At 36.5% G+C, this 20,574-nt stretch overlaps 1 protein-coding gene across 2 annotated transcripts in view; it reads left to right on the plus strand.

Moving 5' to 3' along the window:
* The window catches only part of LOC137487230 (uncharacterized), a 36,649-nt gene extending 21,211 nt beyond the window's left edge, over positions 1-15,438 (plus strand). For both annotated transcript variants that reach the window (XM_073925593.1, XM_073925594.1), the window contains exons 5-11: positions 634-712; positions 2,688-3,474; positions 3,577-3,636; positions 7,465-7,803; positions 10,532-10,768; positions 13,568-13,667; positions 15,042-15,438. In XM_073925593.1, the coding sequence (XP_073781694.1) occupies positions 634-712; positions 2,688-2,727 (119 nt within the window). In that variant the 3' untranslated portion in view covers positions 2,728-3,474; positions 3,577-3,636; positions 7,465-7,803; ... (1 more) ...; positions 13,568-13,667; positions 15,042-15,438. The remainder of the gene's footprint in view (positions 1-633; positions 713-2,687; positions 3,475-3,576; positions 3,637-7,464; positions 7,804-10,531; positions 10,769-13,567; positions 13,668-15,041) is intronic.
* Positions 15,439-20,574: the final 5,136 nt, after the last annotated feature.

The following is a 20,574-nucleotide window of genomic DNA, read 5'->3' on the forward strand; positions in this document are numbered from 1 at the left end:
GAATGATGTGATGGCAACCAGCGAGAACTAGCTGTCACTCAAGTGGCCACGCCTTTAATTAGGCAGACTTAATATAGCCAAATATAAAGGAAACGGATGAGTTATAAAAAACTTCATCCCCCTCACAGTTGTCATGAAGAGTAATATTAGCTGTATGAACCAAAATCTTTTTGTACCAGGCTGTAAACAGCTTTTTTTCTGCTGCAAAGTTGGCCATTTTAACTGTGGGCTAAATAGAAATTTGCTGTATTATGGAGCCAGGACTAGCGGAATTTCAATGAATTGCCGTTTCAGTTACTTACGTATTGGCTTCACAAGGGACAGCGGGAGGTTGCCAATTGGTTTACTTGCATTTTAGTATAAATGTTTACTATCTAATAAAGTCATTGTGACATCAAAATGTACAGTGTTTACTTTGCTATCACACATTGATAGTCTTTAGGTGAACAATTAATGCATGCGAGTTAATCCACTGAAAAAAAAGCAGCTACAAATCAAGTCACAAATCAAGCAAGCCAGTGTCGAGGAACAAATTCACCAATTGATGAAAGTGAAGGAATATACAGTGTTTTAAAAGTAAAGCCTAATGTCTGTGGCTGGTTTTAATGTTTATAAATGTGTTTTTTCCATCAGACTCTGCCCATCATCCCTGTTGCAACGGATTGATTGCAGTTGGAATTATAATTGCAGCATTAGCAGCAGCTCTGACCGGGTAAGACCATCAGTATGAAAGTAAATCTGTGACTATTGTGATTATTTATATTATATACTTTCATTTTTATTTGATACCAATTTCGGATGATGTCTGACTTTGAAACTGATACATTTAAAATATATTAATCTCCAAATAATTAGTTTGAGGTGTCACAGTGGTTCAGTGGATAGTGCTGTTCCCTCACAGCAAGAAGGTCACTGGTTCGACCTCCGGCTGGGTCAGTTGGCATTTCTGTGTGGAGTTTGCATGTTCTTGTATTGGCATGGGATCCTTCTGGGTACTCCGGTTTCCTCCACAGTACAAACACATGCGCTATAGGTGGATTGGGTAAGCTAAATTGGCGGTAGTGTATGAGTGTGAAAGAGTGTGTATAGGTGTTTCCCTGTGTTGGGTTGTGGCTGGAAGGGCATCCGCTGCATAAAACATGTGCTGGATAAGTTGGCAGTTCATTCTGCTGTGGCGACCTTTGATTAATCAACGCAGCGGATGCCTTTCCAGCTGCAACCCATCTCTGGGAAACATCCACACACTTATACACACTCATAAACTATGGACAATTTAGCCTACCCAATTCCCCTATAGCGCATGTCTGTGGACTGTGGGGAAAACCGGAGCACCCAGAGGAGGACCCACGTGAACACAGGGAGAACATGCAAACTCCACACAGAAATGCCAACTGACCCAGCTGAGGCTCGAACCAACGACCTTCTTGCTGCGAGGCGACAGCACTACCTACTACGCCACCGTGTCTCCCTTATATATATATAAGGGAGACACGGTACATATATATAGATATATATATATATATATATATATATATATATATATATATATATATATATATATATATATATATATATATATATATATATATATATATATATATGTATGTATATATATATATATATGTATGTATGTATATATATATATGTATGTATATATATATATATATATATATATGTATGTATATATATATATATATGTATGTATCTATATATATATATATATATATATATATATATGTATATGTATATATATATATATATGTATGTGTATATGTATATATATATATATATATATGTATGTGTGTATATATATATATATATATATATATATATATATATATATATATATATATATATATATATATATATATACATATGTATGTATGTATATATATATGTGTATATATATATATACACATGTATGTATATATATGTATATATAAATATATATATGTATATATATATATATATATATGTATATATATATATATATATATATATATATATATATATATATATTTATACACATACATATATATATATATACACATACATATATATATATATATAAACACACACACTTCAAAAGGAATACCACAACTGTCGCGCTGATGTCACTCGAGTGTCTGGAGGGGGTCATATTGAACATCTATGTACTTGTTTTCTACTGAAAAAAAACTTATAGTACTAACACACTGATTAATTTCCCAAGGTTCCATCATGTTTGTTCGATTAAATACAGATTTTTAAAGTTATATAAATATATAATTTATATAAAAAGATAGCTCCCAAATTATATTAAGTGGCCTTGACTACTATGTACTTAAATCTAAAGTACAATGTGGTGTTATATTTATTTACAATATTGTGTTCATATTGTATTGGACAACACTTCTGGTTCTATTTGAGGGAGGATATGGTTACGTTTAGAGGGATTAACTGTAGGTTTAAGTGTGAGTTAGGGTGTGAGGAAAGGGTGAACAGTGTAATTATAATGCAATTACAGATCATTTTTTAAAATACAAGTACAATGTAAAGACATGTGTGCATTGGACCAAATGATACATTTAAATAGAAGTGCATAGTAATCAGGCCACTGAATATAAAGTCGGACCAGATGTACTGTAATATTTCAATATATATCACCTAGTCTGTTTACCAAGTTCACATAAACCTTTTCGTTTCAGGTTTTTTGTTTGGAAAAAAACAACAGCCCAGCCGTACTGATGCATCCACTCACAAAGAGATGACTTGAATTTAATTTCAATTTATTACTTTTACGAGAATTGTATATACTTGCATTGGTTTGTTTGTTTGTTTGTTTGTTTGTTTGATTGAGTAATTGCACTTTTATATTATGACTGTAGATATGTGTAGCTCAGTTTTCAGTTTAAGGTTTAAAGTTTCTCAGGGAAAATACTTCATTGCTCTTGGTCTTTCCCCTTGTTTTTATTAGCATTTAAGTCAGCAAATTTAGATTTAAGTCAGCTTCAACATAAGGGGCTGAAAGAATATGCTTTTGTTTATTGTAATGAATAATTTGTACTGTTCATCAAGTTAAACTTAGTTGTCTTGTTTACAACAATGTAAATTATATCATTTGTTCTGCATATTCTGCTGTTGTTCAAGTTTATATGAAAAACTTTTTTGAAACTGCAGTTGTGTGTGTGAGTGTGTGTTTGATGCTGAAGGGTTTTCTCCATAAGGAAGATCTGCTTGTTGAAACAGAGAATAGTGGCTTTACTCCACAGGAAAGGGAAAAAGGAAACAGCTCAGTTTGGTCAACGCCTAAAGACCTTTCACTTGGTCAGTGGAGTTCACAGATACAACAGAGCTGAGCGTCACAAACAACACGTGTGCGTGTGTGTGTGTGTGTGTGTGTGTGTGTGTGTGTGCTTTGGGAAAGCCTCACTTTTGTGTTTAATGGGATTGAGCATTCTGGACACTAGCGTCTGTTTCAGGAGGTTATCAGAGGTGAGTTATGAACATTATTACTCATAATGTGTGTGTGTGTGACCTTTACGCTGGTAATGCACTGTATGAAGAGTTTTAGTGCTGTTTTCTCTCTTTATGCAGGAATCATGGAGCCGCGACTACAGAGATTTACCGCTGTTTTGCTGCTTTTTAAAGTCTGCTGTGAGTTCTTTATGCTGTTTTGTGGCTCTCGATTGGCCAGTTGCTGAATTCTGAAAACAAATGTGATTTTTATTTCATGATTCATGATTTCAAATGTTTTTATTTAACAAAGAAATCAGAAAAAGTATCCTTTTTCATGAAATCAGGCAGCTGTTAAATATATATATATATATTTTTTTTATTTCTTATTAATTATTTGTTTAGTTATATATCATATTTATTTATATATAACAGAACTGCTATTTCAACATTTATATTAACAATAAAAAAATGTTTCTCGAGCATAAAATATCTCCAATATTCATCTTTATAGTTTTTTTTTTTGTTTTTTTTTCTTCCATTGATTTTTCTTTCCTATTTAACCTTACCAGTTATTTGTAACCATGTAGCCTACAGTTAGATCAGCTAGTATTTAATAAATACTTTATTATAAATTGAACTATTATTGGATGAGCAGGTTCTCCCAGCCCACCATTACAACATGCTTCTCATGCATCACGTCAGATAAACAGCAGTCAGAGACTGACACGAATAAAGCAGAGATCCAAAAATACCAAGTAAGGTGAATATTATTCAAGCCTTTCTGCTACAATAAGTCACGCACGAATGTCTGTTGTGTTTGTTGAAGCGTCCTTGTTTATATTTGTACTGACACTATGCAGCTGTGTTGATTCCAGTGGTTATGAATTATATTGTCTCTATTACAAAACATTTTAAACTTGTAAAACTCATTCTCGAGCTGTAGATGATCACGGAGAGTTGAACAGATCTTTAAACCCCAGTTTCTTTGCAAATTCTGTTCTATGTTTATATGCATTACTATGGAGACATGTTAATACGCTGCTGTCAGTCAATTTGGTGGGCAGGGAAAACTGCACTGCCACGTCATGTTGCAGTGAGCCTCAAAATCCCTGGGATTTGGATTCTATTTTATTGTCAAAATTTTTTTTTTCTATATTACAAACATGCTCTGTTTTTAAAACATTGGAAAAGTTATTTTTGATGTGCAGCTGTTCACAGAGAGTTTCTTTGCAAATCCTGTTCTGTGGATATGTTTATACACGTTGGGCTGACCTTAAACAGACCCCCTAGTTTTTCGCGATTTCCACATTATTTGTGCTTTACACGTATGGCTGGTATTGTTCATGAAATCGATAAACGATTTCGTTGAACTCTTTCCCTGCAGTTAACGAGAGATAACCAAAACACTTCTCAGCGAAGATTTTTACGGCAATCCGTGTTTTAGGTGTATTACAGTAGGGGAAGCCCTAGCGCATTTTCCGAGTACGCTACTGTACATGTCAGATGCTCCGGGGAGTAAAATCTGAGAGAGAGAAAAAGTTTGTGCATAAAAATTATACAGCCTTTCTTTGGCTTAATCCCTATTGTTTTAGATCTGTTTTAGATCTTGTCTTGAGTAGAGACCATAATTAAGAAGCTTTATTTTTATGATTTGTGTCGTTGTCATTGTGTCAGATTGCACACCTAACATAGTAGATTACCTAATATGGTAAATAAAATATAATATTATATTTATGTTTTAGTCGCAAAATTGTCCGCAAATTTCTGGGAATTACCGCCACAAAATTAGTAATTTTTTAATCGCAAAAAAATTAAAAATAAAAATTCACACAAAGTGTGAAAAACTAGGGGGTCTGCTTAAAGGGCACCTATAATGGAAACATCAACTTTTGTAATCTGATTGTGATTTTGGAATTGATTTTGAGGCCCACTGCAACCTGACGTAGGGAGTGCGGTTTCCCCGCCCACCAAATTAATTGACAAGTGTAATGTTTCTATAATATCATGTATAAACAGAATTTATTTTAATTTTTTTTGCAAATAAACTGGGATTAAACTATCTGTTCCAACTCTCTGTGATTTTATAAGTTTAAAACATTATATATATCAGAGTGTGTTGTAATTCTTAACCGTTTCAATCACCACGGTGCATGGTGTCAGTAAACGTGTATTTGTGTGAGACTCATCATTTCATAAAGGCTTGAATAAACTCCACCACAAATACATCAAATAAACTTACTTGGTATTTTTGACTAACTAGCTGTATTTCAGCTTCATCTGTGTCTGTCTCTATCACTGACTGCTGTTTATCTGATGTAACGCATGATGAGAAGCAGACATGCACCTTAAACTCTAAAAGATATGGATGTAGTATCCGTGACATTCCCCATAGGTTTCTGAAGAGCGCAAATTAAGCTATATATAGGAGTGGCCAACCATCAACTGGGGGATACCAAATAAGGGCATAGAGGCGGAGCGTGAGCAGAGCCACAGACGCCTGCTAGCATTTTGCTTAGACTTAATTCTTTATTACCTGCGACTCGTTTGTGTTTTGACCACATGTGCTTGGCTGTACACTATATCAATAAAGTGTTTAGTCTTTTAAAAACACTGCTGTAATACATTGAGCCACTAAGCATTGTTCTTATGACGTATTTCTACAGGAGGAAAACGCGAATACCATCCAAACACTTTAGATGGAGTCTGTGTTAGTAAATTGCAAGACTATTGATGAAATTCAGCATAACACAGTATGACAACGCTTCAGATGACTGTTCTAGAGCCTTTTTAAAAAAAATTTTAAAAGTAAAAATAGACAATATCATATAAAAATAAAATAAAAAAACTTAAAAATTGTTGATAAAAATAATAAAATAAACAAAAATAAATAAAATTATATAAAACAAAATAGATTTATTTAAAAACCTTTTTTAAATGATTGACTTACATTTTTTATATATATTTTTTATTGTTTAAACATAACATTTAATCACATAAAAACCTTTTTAAATTATTACCTAAAAGTTAAATATTTAAAAATAAATGTAACATTGTTATATCCAAATATTATATTTTTGAATGATTATCAATCTATAATAATCAATCTGGCAGATTCTGGAGTACATTACAGCTCTAAAGATAATTATAAATGATAAATTATGCTAAATAAAACAAATACATTTATAGAGATGGTGTATAAGTATACCTAGGAAATGGAGACCAAGTGAATGGTTTGTGAGCACAATTAAGTGCACGCAGCATGCCATATCATCTGATAATTGTAGGAAATAATCCCAAAAGGCAACTGACTGTGTAAAGCCACAACAAAACAAAAATACAATGTATATGCAGTTCAGCGGCTAATCAGCCGGAATCAGCTGAGGTGACGTGACGCCGACCAGCAAGACCTAGCTGTCACTCAAGTGGCCACGCCCTTAATTATGCAGACTTAATATAGTCTAATATAAAAGAAACGGATGAGTTATAAAAACATTCATCCCCCTCACAGTTGTCATGAAGGGTAGCATTAGCTTTATGAACCAAAATCGTTCTTTGTACCAGGCTGTAAACAGCTTTTGTTTCTGCTGTAGTTGGCCATTTTAACAGTGGGCTCAATTGAAATTTGCTCTATTATAGAGCCAGAACTAGCAAAATTTCCACGAATGGCAGTTTCAGTTACTTCCGTATGGGCTTCATGAGAAAGATTGAAATGGTGCCGCTTGACATGCATGTGGGAACAATGAGCGAGGAGCATTTAAAGTCACAGGTTACAAAAACAGATACACTGTACTCAGACACCAAAATGAGCAGATTCTGGAGGCTATAATAAATAATCTGATGGTGTTTTGAGCTGAAACTTTACAGACACATTCTAGAGAAACAAAAGGCTTATCTTAAATCTTGTAAAAGGGGTAAAATAGGTGCCCTTTAAAAAAAAATTAGGATCTAAGTAAATCTAATGAAAATTTTTTTTGCATTGTGTAATAATAATGCGTGTGTGTGATGTTGTGTGTTTTACATGTGCAGGGTTGTGGAGCGCTCAGTGTTTGTCTGTTCACTTCTCGAACCCTCAGCCTGTGTATGTGATCAGAGGTCAGCATCTGCTCCTACAGGCTCAAATCCAGCGGCTGGACACTGAACACGTGTTTAAAGTCATCTGGGAGAGAAGTGAAAAGGCTTCTGGGAAAAGATCAACGCTGGCTGAGTTTCCTCTGAAAGAGTCTGACGGACGAGTGAGTTTGGAGAATCAGGGAGCGACGCTGCGGATCAGAGATTATCAGTCAGCAGACGCCGGACTTTACACTGTTACTGTCACTGATACTGCTGGACAGAGACGATTCGCACAGACGACCGTTCAGGAGTATCGTAAGATCATTCAACATCCATGCATTTTATTATAGTCTCCTTTACATTAAACTGATGATTTACATTTATTTAAAAAAAATATTTTTGTTTATATATTAAATACATATTATATTATTTAATTGTATTCATTAATTTATTTTTATTATTAATCATTCAAAAATATAATATTTGGATATAACAATGTTACATTTATTTTTAAATATTTAACTTTTAGGTAATAATTTAAAAAGGTTTTTTGTGATTAAAAGTTATGTTTAAACAATAAAATATATCTAAAAAATTTAGGTCGATCATTTAAAAAAGGTTTTAAATAAATTTATTTTGTTTATATAATTTTATTTATTTTATAATTATTTATTAACAATTTTGAAGTTTTTTATTTATTTTATTTTTATATATTATCTATTTTTACTTATTTAAATTTTTTAATCTATTTTATTATTTTTAATTAATAATTTTGTTTTTATTTTTGATATTATAATATTAACTAGTTTAATTTTATGTTTAATTAATAATTAAAAAATATTTTAATGACATTTTATTAGCATATAATTATATTAATTAAATTTTTTTGTTTAAATAATTGTATTACTATAACCAAATTTTATCTATTTACATTCATTTATTTTTAATTAAAAGGGTTTTTTAATTTTATTAATTTTTTTTAATAATGATAATAATAATAGTATCTAATTTTATTTATTTTTATTTATCATTATTTTTTAATTAAACAGAATTTAATGTATTTAATTGTTTTAATAATAATAATAATAATATGTATTATTTCAAATTATATTCATTTATTTTATGAATTATGCACTATTATTTTTAACATAAGTTATTTTATGCATTTTATTTCATTTATTTATTTGTTTTGTTACAACTACTGATAATAATAGTAATTATTATTATCATCATTAATATTATTATATTTAGTTCATTTTTATATTTACTTACAATTATTTTTTATTTATTGTTATTAATTTATCCCATTTTACTTATTTAATTCAGCCTGAACTACTAAAAACTAAGACTCAACAGACAAACTGTTTAGTTATTTTTTTATTTCGTGGGCCTTTATACAGTACAATGTGAATTGTTTTAAAGCAGATTTTCACAGATAAACAAGGAAATAATAATCCATGATGAAAATTCAACTCTGTACAGTCGTATTATTCAGTCCAAACAATAGTGTCATTATTCAGCTACAGTAAATATGAGTAATTGAATTCAATATTCAGCTCTAATCATGGTAGATTATTTCAGTCATTTTTATAAACACAAAATCAACTTTTAATATGAAATACTGCAAACAAAATGTCATTAATAGTTCTCATAATGAAAGCCCTCTCATGAATTACCCATATAATAATTAAAAAATATTATATAAAAGTATAGTTAAGATTTAGTATACACTCACTGGCCACTTTATTAGGTACAACTTACTAGTACCGGGTTGGACCCCCTTTTGCCTTCAGAACTGCCTTAATCCTTCATGACACAGATTCAACAGTACTGGAAATATTCCTCAGAGATTTTGCTCCATATTGACATGATAGCATCACACAGTTGCTGCTGATTTGTCAGCTGCACATCCATGATGCGGATCTCCCATTCCACCACATCCCAAAGCTGCTCTATTGGATTGAGGTCTGGTGACTGTGGAGGCCATTTGAGTACAGTGAACTCTTTGTCATGTTCAAGAAACCAGTCTGAGATGATTGAGCTTTATGGTGTGTTATCCTGCTGGAAGTAGCCATCAGAAGATAAGTACACTGTGGTCATAAAGGTATGGACATGGTCAGCAACAATACTCAGGCAGGCTGTGGTGTTGACATGATGCTCAATTGGTACTAATGGGCCCAAAGTGTGCCAAGAGAATCTCCCCCACACCATTACACCACCACCACCACCAGCCTGAACTGTTGATAAAAGGCAGAATGGATTCATGCTTTCATGTTGTTAATGCCAAATTCTGACCCGACCACCCGAATGTGGCAGCAAAAATGGAGACTCAGAGCAGGCAACGTTTCTCCAATCTTCTATAGTCCAGTTTTGGTGAGCCTATGTGAATTGTAGCCTCAGTTTTCCGGTACTTAGCTGACAGGAGTGGCACCCGGTGTGGTCTTCTGCTGCTGTAGCCCATCTGCCTCAAGGTTGGACGTGTTGTGTGTTCAGAGATGCTCTTCTGCAGACCTCGGTTGTAACGAGTGCTTGTTTGAGCTACTGTTGCCTTTCTATCAGCTGGAACCAGTCTGGCCATTCTCCTCTCTCCTCCGGCATCAACAAGGCATTTGCACCCACAGCACTGCCGCTCACTGGATATTTTCTCCTTTTCGGACCATTCTCTGTAAACCCTATTGATGGTTGTGCGTGAAAATCCCAGTAGATCAGAAGTTTCTGAAATACTCAGGCCAGCCAGTCTGACACCAACAACCATGCCACGGTTACTTCCTCATTCTGATACTCGGTTTTAACTGCAGCAGAATTATCTTGACCATGTCTACATGCCTAAATGCATTGAGCTGCTGCCATTTGATTGGTTGATTAAAAATTAGCATTAACAAGCAGTTAGACGGGTGTACCTAATAAAGTGGCCAGTGAGTGTATATGGAAAAAGCAGAAGTACTGGTCATACAAATGTTTATTCTTCTAATTTATCCAGCCAAGTCAACATAAGTAAGGCTGTTCTCTCTGTGTGTGTGTGTGTGTGTGTGTGTGTTTTCAGTGGCTGTGCATCACGTGTCGGTGATGTTGAATGTGTCTCACTCTATCCTGCACTGTATGGAGTCGTGGGGAACCGAGCCGTCCTACACGTGGCTTCATGACAGTGTTCCGCTGACGGAGAAACTGGGTCATGTTTCCAGTGATGGAGAGTCTCTGCAGGTCTCCGGCAGCTTCTGTGGACGCTTCACCTGCGTGGTGAGCAACAGACTGGGCCACAGTTCAGCCTCATACACCGCAGGTACAGCAACACACATTTAGCCTGCACTGTGCCGCAGATAAAGCATCAAATATTAGTTATGAAAAATCAAACATACAGGAAGTACAGTTGAAGTCAATGTGTGATTTTTTTTTTCCTAATACTCACCGGCCACTTTATTAGGTACACCTTATGCCAAGTTCAGACCGTGATTTTATCCCCGATTTTGACTAGCCGACAGATTTTGAGAAATCGCCGACAAATGCCTGAAATCACAGGCAAATCAGTGCTCGTGACAATCACACAGTATGAACTATCAAAGACGCGATCTGAGAGAATCACAGATGAGTCGCTGATGACTGGGAGATATTTGGCGTGCTGAATATCTGAGGCTGTCGGTGATTCAAATCATGCCGTGTGAAATGAGTTTTGACTGAAAATAACATCGGTGATTGCCAACAGCCAATAAGAGAGCAGCATCCACTTGTGTGTGTACCTGCAGGCCAGCGGGAGGCTGGGGGAGAAGTTCAAAGCGCTCATTTACAGTTTATTAGGACCCTAGAAATGAAGGAAAACTAGTCAAGGTTTGACAGTAGCACACGTGTCTGTTTGACGTTTCATACAGAAAGTTAAAAAGAAAGTTTAGGAGAAATTGCTCATTCCCTTCAACCCCAGGTGAGCAAATATGCACATTTTCCACCCCATTAAAGGCTTCTTTCTCATTATGTAGTTAATAACAAAAGATATACACGTGTTTTTGGCTGTGAGACGTAGTTTGGACGAAGTTGTCGGCGATTCTTTCTATTGTAAAGTCATGAAATGTGAATGTCCATGTCGCAGATCCATCTTGCAGTGTAAACAAAGCAGCGACAAAACGCTAGCCAAGATAGTCATGCAGTGTGAAAACATCCCGTGACATGACTACTTTGTAAATCATGCAGTCTGAACTCGGCATTACTAGTACCGGGTTGGACCTCAACCAGTCTGGCCATTCTACTCTGAACTTTGGCATTAACAAGGCATTTGCGCCCACAGAACTGCCGCTCACTGGATATTTTCTCTTTTTCAGACCATTCTCTGTAAACCCTAGAGATGATTGTGCGTGAAAATCCCAGTAGATCAACAGTTTCTGAAAAACTCAGACCAGCCCGTCTGGCACTAAGAACCATGTCATGTTTAAAGTCACTTAAATCCCCTTTCTTCCCCATTCTGATGCTCGGTTTTAACTGCAGCAGATCATCTTGACCATGTCTAAATGCATTAAGTTGCTGCCATGTGATTGGCTGATTAAAAATTTGCTTTAACGAGCAGTTGGACAGGTGTACCTAATAAAGTGGCCGGTGAGTATATATATTTATTTATATATATATATTCAAAGTCTTGTTTGATGGAGTGAGGAATTTATTTTAGTTTATTTCCTATTTTTATATTTCTTATTTCTGTTAATCAGTATATTTGCTGTTGTTATATTTGCTTCAATTGTCTACAGAACAATCACTGTTATACAATGACTTGTGTGGGTTTATGGGTTGCATAATTAACTAAACTTGCCTAGTTATCCTAATTGAATAGTAGCAACTTACAAAATAACTTTATATACATAATAGTAAAATTAATGCACTAACAGCACTCAAAAATATATACGTATATACTTCTCACAGCAAGGCTGATGGCCCTTTCACACGGGGCGTCAGCGTCAATGCTTCCCATTTACTTTGAATAGGTGACATCAAGCATTGCTGAACTGAATTATGGCTCTGTCATTGCCGATTCAGTGGCGTCGCTCACTGCAGAAGTACTTTTCAAGCACCAACAGAAGCATCAGCCAATCAGATCGCAGTATACACATTCCCCAGCTCAGACAGTAGCCGATTGAGGACTTCATTGGCTGACACTGCTATGACGATCATCCTCAGTCAAGCGTTGACGCTGAAGCCCCGTGTGAATCGGGTGTAATAATTTGGACTTCAGCTGTGTGTGCATACAGAGACTGGATAATGAAACTGAAAGTCCTGGTTTTACTAGTTTGATGTACGGCCTCCTTTTGTGGCCAGTACAGCATCAGTTGGTCTTGGGAATGACAGATGCAAGTCCTGCACAGCGGCCAGAGGGATTTTGAGCCATTCTTCTTGCAGGATAGTGCCCAGGTCACTACATGATGCTGGTGGAGGAAAACATTTCCTGACTCGCTCCTCCAAAACACCCGTGACTCAATAATATTAGGTTCAGGATACTGTGCAGGCCATGGGAGATGTTCAACTTCACATACAAGTTCATTAAACCACTCTGCCGGCAGTCTTGCTGTGGATTGGTGCATTATTATCCTGATACATGGCAGCCCCTTCAGGATACAATGTTTGACCCATTGGGTCACATGATCCTCCAGTAGTCTTTAGCAGTGACTACTCATCTAGAACGAGTACTAGGCTGAGGGAATGCCATGATATTGCAGCCTAAACCATCACTGATGCACCGCCATGCTTCACTCTGGGCATCATCAGTCTGGGTGGGACGCTTCTTTGGGGCTTCTCCACACTGTAACTCCCCCAGATGTGGGAAAGACAGCGAAGGTGGACTCAGAGAACAATACATGCTTCACATTGTCCACAGCCCAAGATTTTTGCTGCTTTCACCATGGAAACGGATGTTTGGTATTGGCACAAGTGACCAAAGGTTTGGCTGTAGCAGCCCGGTCATGTTTATTGAACTCTATAATGTTGTGTGCATTGCATATTTGCATTTACACATGCACCAAGTGTGTATTTAAGAGAAATGCACCACCTGTTGAGCTGATAAATGACCCAAAATGTTAAATGCAGTGTGTGTGTGTGTGTGTTTTAGAGCCGTGTGATAATTCAAACCGGAGCACGACGACTGCTATTGTGCTTCTGCTGCTCTTGCTGACCGTAGTAGCTGCATCTCTGGCCTTTATACTGTGGAGGTGTGTTACCATCTGCATCACTGTCATTGTTTGTGTTCACTTTTTGCTTTATTTCTTAGATATTTAAATGTAAATGTTTTCATTTTGAAGATCGCTACATGCAAACCAACTGAAAAAATAATAAATAAATTGAAAATGTAATAATTATATTTAAATATTATAAATATAGTTATAAATTCTGTCAGGTAATACAGACTATAAATAAGCTGTTACATATATTATACATCATAATTATATTTTAAAATTAATAATAATTATAGATATAAATTCTGTCAGGTAATACAGACTAAAAACTACAAATATATAAATACATATATTATTGTTCATCATAATTGTATGTTAATATTAAGAATATATAGTTATGAATTGTCTGGTAATAGAGATGATTATTTTTCAAAAGTTTACATATATTAATATTCATCAATTATATTTTAATATTAATAAAAATTAGAGATATAAATTCTGTCAGGTAAAACAGATTATAAACTATAAATATAGGCGAGGCAGTGGCGCAGTAGGTAGTGCTGTCGCCTCACAGCAAGAAGGTCGCTGGTTCGCACCTCGGCTCAGTTGGCGTTTCTATGTGGAGTTTGCATGTTCTCCCTGCCTTCGCGTGGGTTTCCTCCGGGTGCTCCGGTTTCCCCCACAGTCCAAAGACATGCGGTACAGGTGAATTGGGTAGGCTAAAATTATCCGTAGTGGATGTGTTTGAATGAAAGTGTGTAAGTGTTTCCCAGTGATAGGTTACGGCTGGAAGGACATCCGCTGCGTAAAAACTTGCTGGATAAGTTGGCGGTTCATTCCACTGTGGCGACCCCGGATTAATAAAGGGACTAAGCCGACAAGAAAATGAATGAATGAATGAACTATAAATAAATACATATATTAATGTTCATCATAATTGTATGTTAATATTATGAATATATAGTTATGAATTGTCTGGTAATAGAGATGATTATTTTGCTAAAGTTTCCATATATTAATATTCATCAATTATATTTAAGTATTAATAATAATTATAGTTATAAATTCTGTCAGGTAATACAGATTATTAATAAATGGTTGCGTATATTATTCACATGAAATATTTTACATTTATAAATAAAAATAGTAATAAATTCTGTCACATTATTATTAATTATAAACTGAATTGTCTTAATATAAATTCAGAACTAATAATTGCAGCTCTCTCTATCTCATCATACATTTTTTATTAATTTTGTTTCAATATATTCATATTTTTTTAACTGCCAGTATAGTTGTACTGCAATACATATTTAATAATCCATACAATAAACACAACTCCGTATTAGCGTTGCTCTGTCTCTGGATTTCGGTTTTGATCAGTTTTCTGGTATTTTCTGTCTACTTCAGGAGACGCAGACATGGAGCGAACAGACCACAGAGACTGAGAGAACCCTATGAAGAGCACCTGTGAGCCTCGCGCTGATCTCAGACCTGCCAATCTGACGAAAATAACACCACTAATCCTCCGTTTCTGTGTATTATTGCACATTTCTAGAAGATATTTATAATATTAGTGTATTTATATAGCACATCAGGGGTTTAGCTAATACATTGCATTCTCAAACACTGGATTCTGATTGGTCGGATGTGACATTCTGGTGTTAATATGATCATCAACAAACTCAGTGTTTTTTGTTATTATTATTATTAAAATTACAGCATTTTTGTTATTATTTACATTAAAAATGTAAAATCGGAAATCTTTTCAATTTAATAGTAAGTAAATACACAGATATTTACAGTGTTTTTCATTTTCGGAGCCTAATTTTGCCTTGTGAATTCAAGTTTGTGCCCATAACTCTTGCACTTTTGTTGATCCTAAAATATTCGAATAGTAAATGATAAGTAATCTGGATCAGAGAGAAGTGAGGAGGCTGAAAGCTGGCCCAGTTTCTCCTTGATCTGACATTACAGATGAGGAAAGTGAGGGTCTTCTGGACTGTAATCAGTCTAAACCACATCTGCATCACATTTGCATAATGAGCTCTTTTGTATTCCATAATTATGAGGTCAAAATTCCACAAGTTCACAAATGGGAAAGACGTGGAAAGAATCACAAGGAGTGAGTTTACATCTCGCAAATCTGATTTTACGGCTCTGAATTCTGAGTTTCTGTCCTCAATTTATGACTTACACTCACCGGCCACTTTATTAGGTACACCTAGTACTAGGTTGACCACTTTTGCCTTCAGAACTGCCTTAATCCTTCAAGGCATAGATTCAACAAAGGTACTGGAAATATTCCTCAGAGATATTGCTCCATATTGACATGATAGCATCACGCATTTGTCCATGATGTGAATCTCCGGTTCCACCGCATCCTAATGGTGCTCTATTGGATTGATGTCTGGTGACTGTGGAGGCCATTTGAGTACAGTGAACTCATTGTCATGTTCAAGAAACCAGTCTGAGATGATTCACGCTTTATGACATGGTGTGTTTTCCTGCTGGAAGTAGCCATCAGAAGATGAGTACACTGTGGTCATAGAGGGATGGACATGGTCAGCAACAATACTCAGGCAGGCTGTGGCGTTGACACGATACTCAATTGGTACTGATGGGCCCAAAGTGTGCCAAGAAAATATCCCCCACACCATTACACCACCAGCACCAGCCTGAACCGCTGATACAAGTCAGAATGGATCCATACTTCATGTTGTTGATACCAAATTCTGATCTCATCATCTGATTGTTGCAGCAGAAATGGAGACTCATCAGACCAGACAACGTTTCTTCAATCTTCTATTGTCCAGTTTTGGTGAGTCTGTGTGAATTGTAGCCTCAGTTTCCTGTTCTTAGCTGACAGAAGCGGCACCCGGTGTGGTCTTCTGCTGCTGTAGCCCATCCGCCTCAAGGTTGGACGTGTTGTGTGTTCAGAGATGCTCTTCTGCAGACCTCGGTTGTAACGAGTGCTTATTTGAGTTACTGTTGCCTTTCTATCAGCTGGAACCAGTCTGGCCATTCTCCTCTGGCATCAACAAGGCATTTTCGTCCACAGAACTGCCGCTCACTGGATAATTTCTCCTTTTCAGACCATTCTCTGTAAACCCTAAAAAGGGTTGTGCATAAAATCCCAGTAGATCAGCAGTTTCACCAGTTGTTGGCACCAACAACCATGCCATGTTCAAAGACACTTAAATGACTTAGAGTGCTTTCACACCTACACTGTTGTTTCGGAACGCATCTAGTTTGCCCAGTTAGCGCAGTTCGATTGGCATATGTGAACAGGGCAATCGCGCTCTGTTCCGCGCCAAAGTAATCGCTCCGAGATCGCTTGAATGAGGTGGTCACGGCTCGATTGAAACGAACCCTGGAGCGGTTCGATTGCAGTGAGAAAGCGATCCGATCCGAGCGCGGTTATATCACAGTGTTTTATGGATATGTAATAGGCATACGGCTATATGAAGAGAGAATTATGAGCAGGGTGGGAAGTTTCGCGAGTCTCCGGATGCCCGCAATCGAGTGATGATCTCCCGGTAATCTCGCGTCTCCCTCCCGGTCCTCAAATAGGCATCGTCACGCACCTTTCTCACCCCTCCCCACCGCATCTCTCCTCAGACACGTCGCGCACGCGCACCATGTCGAACATCAGCAAACCACCACCTCTCCTGACAGCTGCTGGGACGCTGCAAAATAAACCCTGACACTCTGACCAATGTGTGGAGAGTTTACTCGCACGTGACTTGTTTTAGCTCTTTTGGTCCGATTAGAAACTTTGCAGTGTGAAAGCGAACCGCTCCAAGAGCAAAGAGCAACAATGTAACAACTGTAATCTCTGTTTCGGAACAACTGAATCGATTCACAGGTGTGAAAGAACCCTTAAATCAGTTTGAACTGCAGCAGGATCGTTTTCAGTGGCGTCTTCAATAATTGAAAATCCGGCAACAGCAATAATCAAACTCTTGGGAACAACTGTGGTCGGAACCAAAGTTCACAGGTCTGTGTTCTCTGAACACCTTTCAAGCGGTGGGCTACTTCATTCTGATTGCTTGCCGCCAATGTTGCCAACTTAGCGATTTTTTCACTAGATTTAGCGACTTTTCAGACCCCCCTATCGACAAATCTAGCCACTTTTTGTGTGTTATTGGAGATTTTTTTTTAGACTGTCATTTGTCCATAACTGTACCGTCCCTACTCTTCTCAACGAGCTGCGTGTGATGCCGCCGGCCCCTCCCCCGCCTCACAGCACTGACAGGCGGCCCAGTCAGTCCTCTACAGCAGCCTCTCCCACCTGCAGCCCGAGAGCAGATCACCCCTCTGCGTACCGACGACAAATGATTTAGCACAGGCAGTGTGAAGGTATTTCCCTTGTACAGTCCAACCGATCTGCTTCTCCTTTATTTTAACAATTTAATTGGACCGTTTATTCTTTTCTTGTTCACAATCTCAGATATTTTAGTGACAGTTTCTGAACTTGTCTGAGTTTATTACATATGAGAGATTACTGCACATTCACTACACATCTATAATGATATACTGTATTCAAACAGCAATACATTTAGTTAAATAAACATGCATATATAAAGTGTAGTGCAATTATAAATACCCCTTTAGTAACCATAGGCTGTTAAACAAACAGAAACGGTAGAACGTGATGACGTCAGTGATATGCAAATTGACGTATAGAATTACATTCAAACTTTTGGTGACAAAAATACATCTATTTTTGCGTTCATTATATCTCTCGTCCTTGTCCTACATCCAGCATGTCGTTAATCTTACCTTGGTTTATGTTCAAGTCAGTGCACGTCTCCTTTCTCTTTCCACAATAGCTTATATTGCCAACATAAACAGCGTTAAATGTCAAGGAGTCCCGGAGGAGCGTTAATCTAGCCTTGATATTCTTCCAGAGGGAGAAAAGCTCCTCCAAGCACCGCTGGAAATTTGCACGCAGCCAATTAGCGGCGGTATAGAACTGGAATCCCCGACTTCCCGCCATCTTTCAAGCCGAAGAACTGCAGCCTTACGCGGGGTGAGAGGTGAGATCATGCCGCGGCCGAGCTCCATCTGTCACGGAGAACACAGAGACTCGACACGGATAAAGATGATCAGTTATTATTAACAGACGAAAAATTACTGACTGAATGAATGAATAAAGCTCTGGGTCACTTCATCCATCACTGAGACAGCAGTTTTAGATCCACTTAAACCCACAGACTGTATCTTCAGTGATTTATGCATCAGTATAGTTCATGATGGTGGACTCTCATTTCATAATATGGGCTCGTATTGTTAGGGTTGTTCTTGTCATCTAAAATAGTCATCATTTTTGATAAGGTGGCATTGCAATAAAAAGTAAATGATGGAAAGCTGCATCACATGGGGCGAATGAAGAGTTTTTACCTTTCTGTTTTATGTCAAACTACTGATTAAATCATCATGTAAGATGGAAAACCAAAATGAGAAATGTTGCCAAACTGAAATAAAACACATTCAAGTGACTAAAATTAAAAAAAAAAAAAAAACTAAATAATAATAAAAAAAAACATTTTATTAAACGCTAAACCTAAAATATAAAAACAACCCACATGGAAAGAACATAAGAGAATATATGTGCATATGAAACCTATATGCAGTATATATGCACCTTTAAGATAATACATACACTGCTTATATGCATTTACAGTTGAAAGCAGAAGTGTACATACACTATAAAAAGGCACATAACTATTAAAAAAAAAAAGCACATAACTATTAAAAAAAAAAAGTCAGATGTTAATGTGACTAAACTTTTTCTCTTTTAGGTAAGTTGGGATTATCACATATGTTTCTGTTGTGCTTAATAGCAGAATAATGAGAGAGAGATTTTTTGAGAAATTGTTATAACTTTTCTTGATAGTCAAGTCTATCTACAAAAAGATTATTCTGCCTCTGGAAAAGCTCAGATGATGATGTCAAGGTTTTGGAAGTTTCTGATTGGCAAGATTTAGGTTAATTGGAGGCACGACTGTAGAATAGTATTTAAGTAAAACCTCAAACGCACTGCTTCCTTGTGTGACAACATGAGAAAATCAACAAGCCAGAATCAACAGCCAAGCCAGATTACAATTTGATAAATTACACTGGGAAAATGAATAATTTTTGGAGATGCATCCTGTGGTCTGATGGAGCTAAGATTGAACTGTTTGGCCATAATGACCAGTGTTACATTTGGAGGAAAAAGGGGAAAGCTTACAAGCCTAGAAACACCATCCCAACTGTGAAGTATGGGGGCGGCAGCATCATGTTGCTGCAGGAGGGACTGGTCCACTTCACAGCATAGATGACATCATGAAGACAGAACATTAAATACTGAAGCAACATCTCGAGACATCAGCCAGGAAATTAAAACTTGGCCACAAATGGCTCTTCCAAACAGATTATGACCCCAAGCATACTGCCAGATTAGTTAAAATGTGCTTTAAGGACAACAGAGTGAATGTTTTGGAGTGGCCATCACAAAGCTCTGATCTCAATCCTATAGAAAATTTGTGGGCAGAGTTGAAAAAGCTTGTGCGAGCAAGACAGCCTACATATTTGTCTCCGTTACACCAATACTGTCAGGAGGAATGAGCCAAAATTACTTCAAACTATTGTGAGGAGCTTGTGGAAGGAGGAACGAAACATTTGATCAAAGTTATACAGTTTAAAAGCAAAGCTAAAAAAATACCAAGGAAATGTGTGTAAACTTTTGACTATTTAGAAATGATAAAAAAAATTATCAAAAAAAAATGTCTCTCATTATTCTGCCATTTAGCAAATGTAAATCATTCAGGTAATCCAAACAGACCTAAAATAGTAAATGTTTAGTATGATTTACCACTAGACATTTTTTAAAAATGGTTTTGTTTCTCTTTTTTAGGGTATGAGGTGTATATATGTGCATATGCTAGCCATATGT

This window comes from Danio rerio, chromosome 16 (genome assembly GCF_049306965.1).
Source record: "Danio rerio strain Tuebingen ecotype United States chromosome 16, GRCz12tu, whole genome shotgun sequence".
NCBI lineage: Eukaryota > Metazoa > Chordata > Actinopteri > Cypriniformes > Danionidae > Danio > Danio rerio.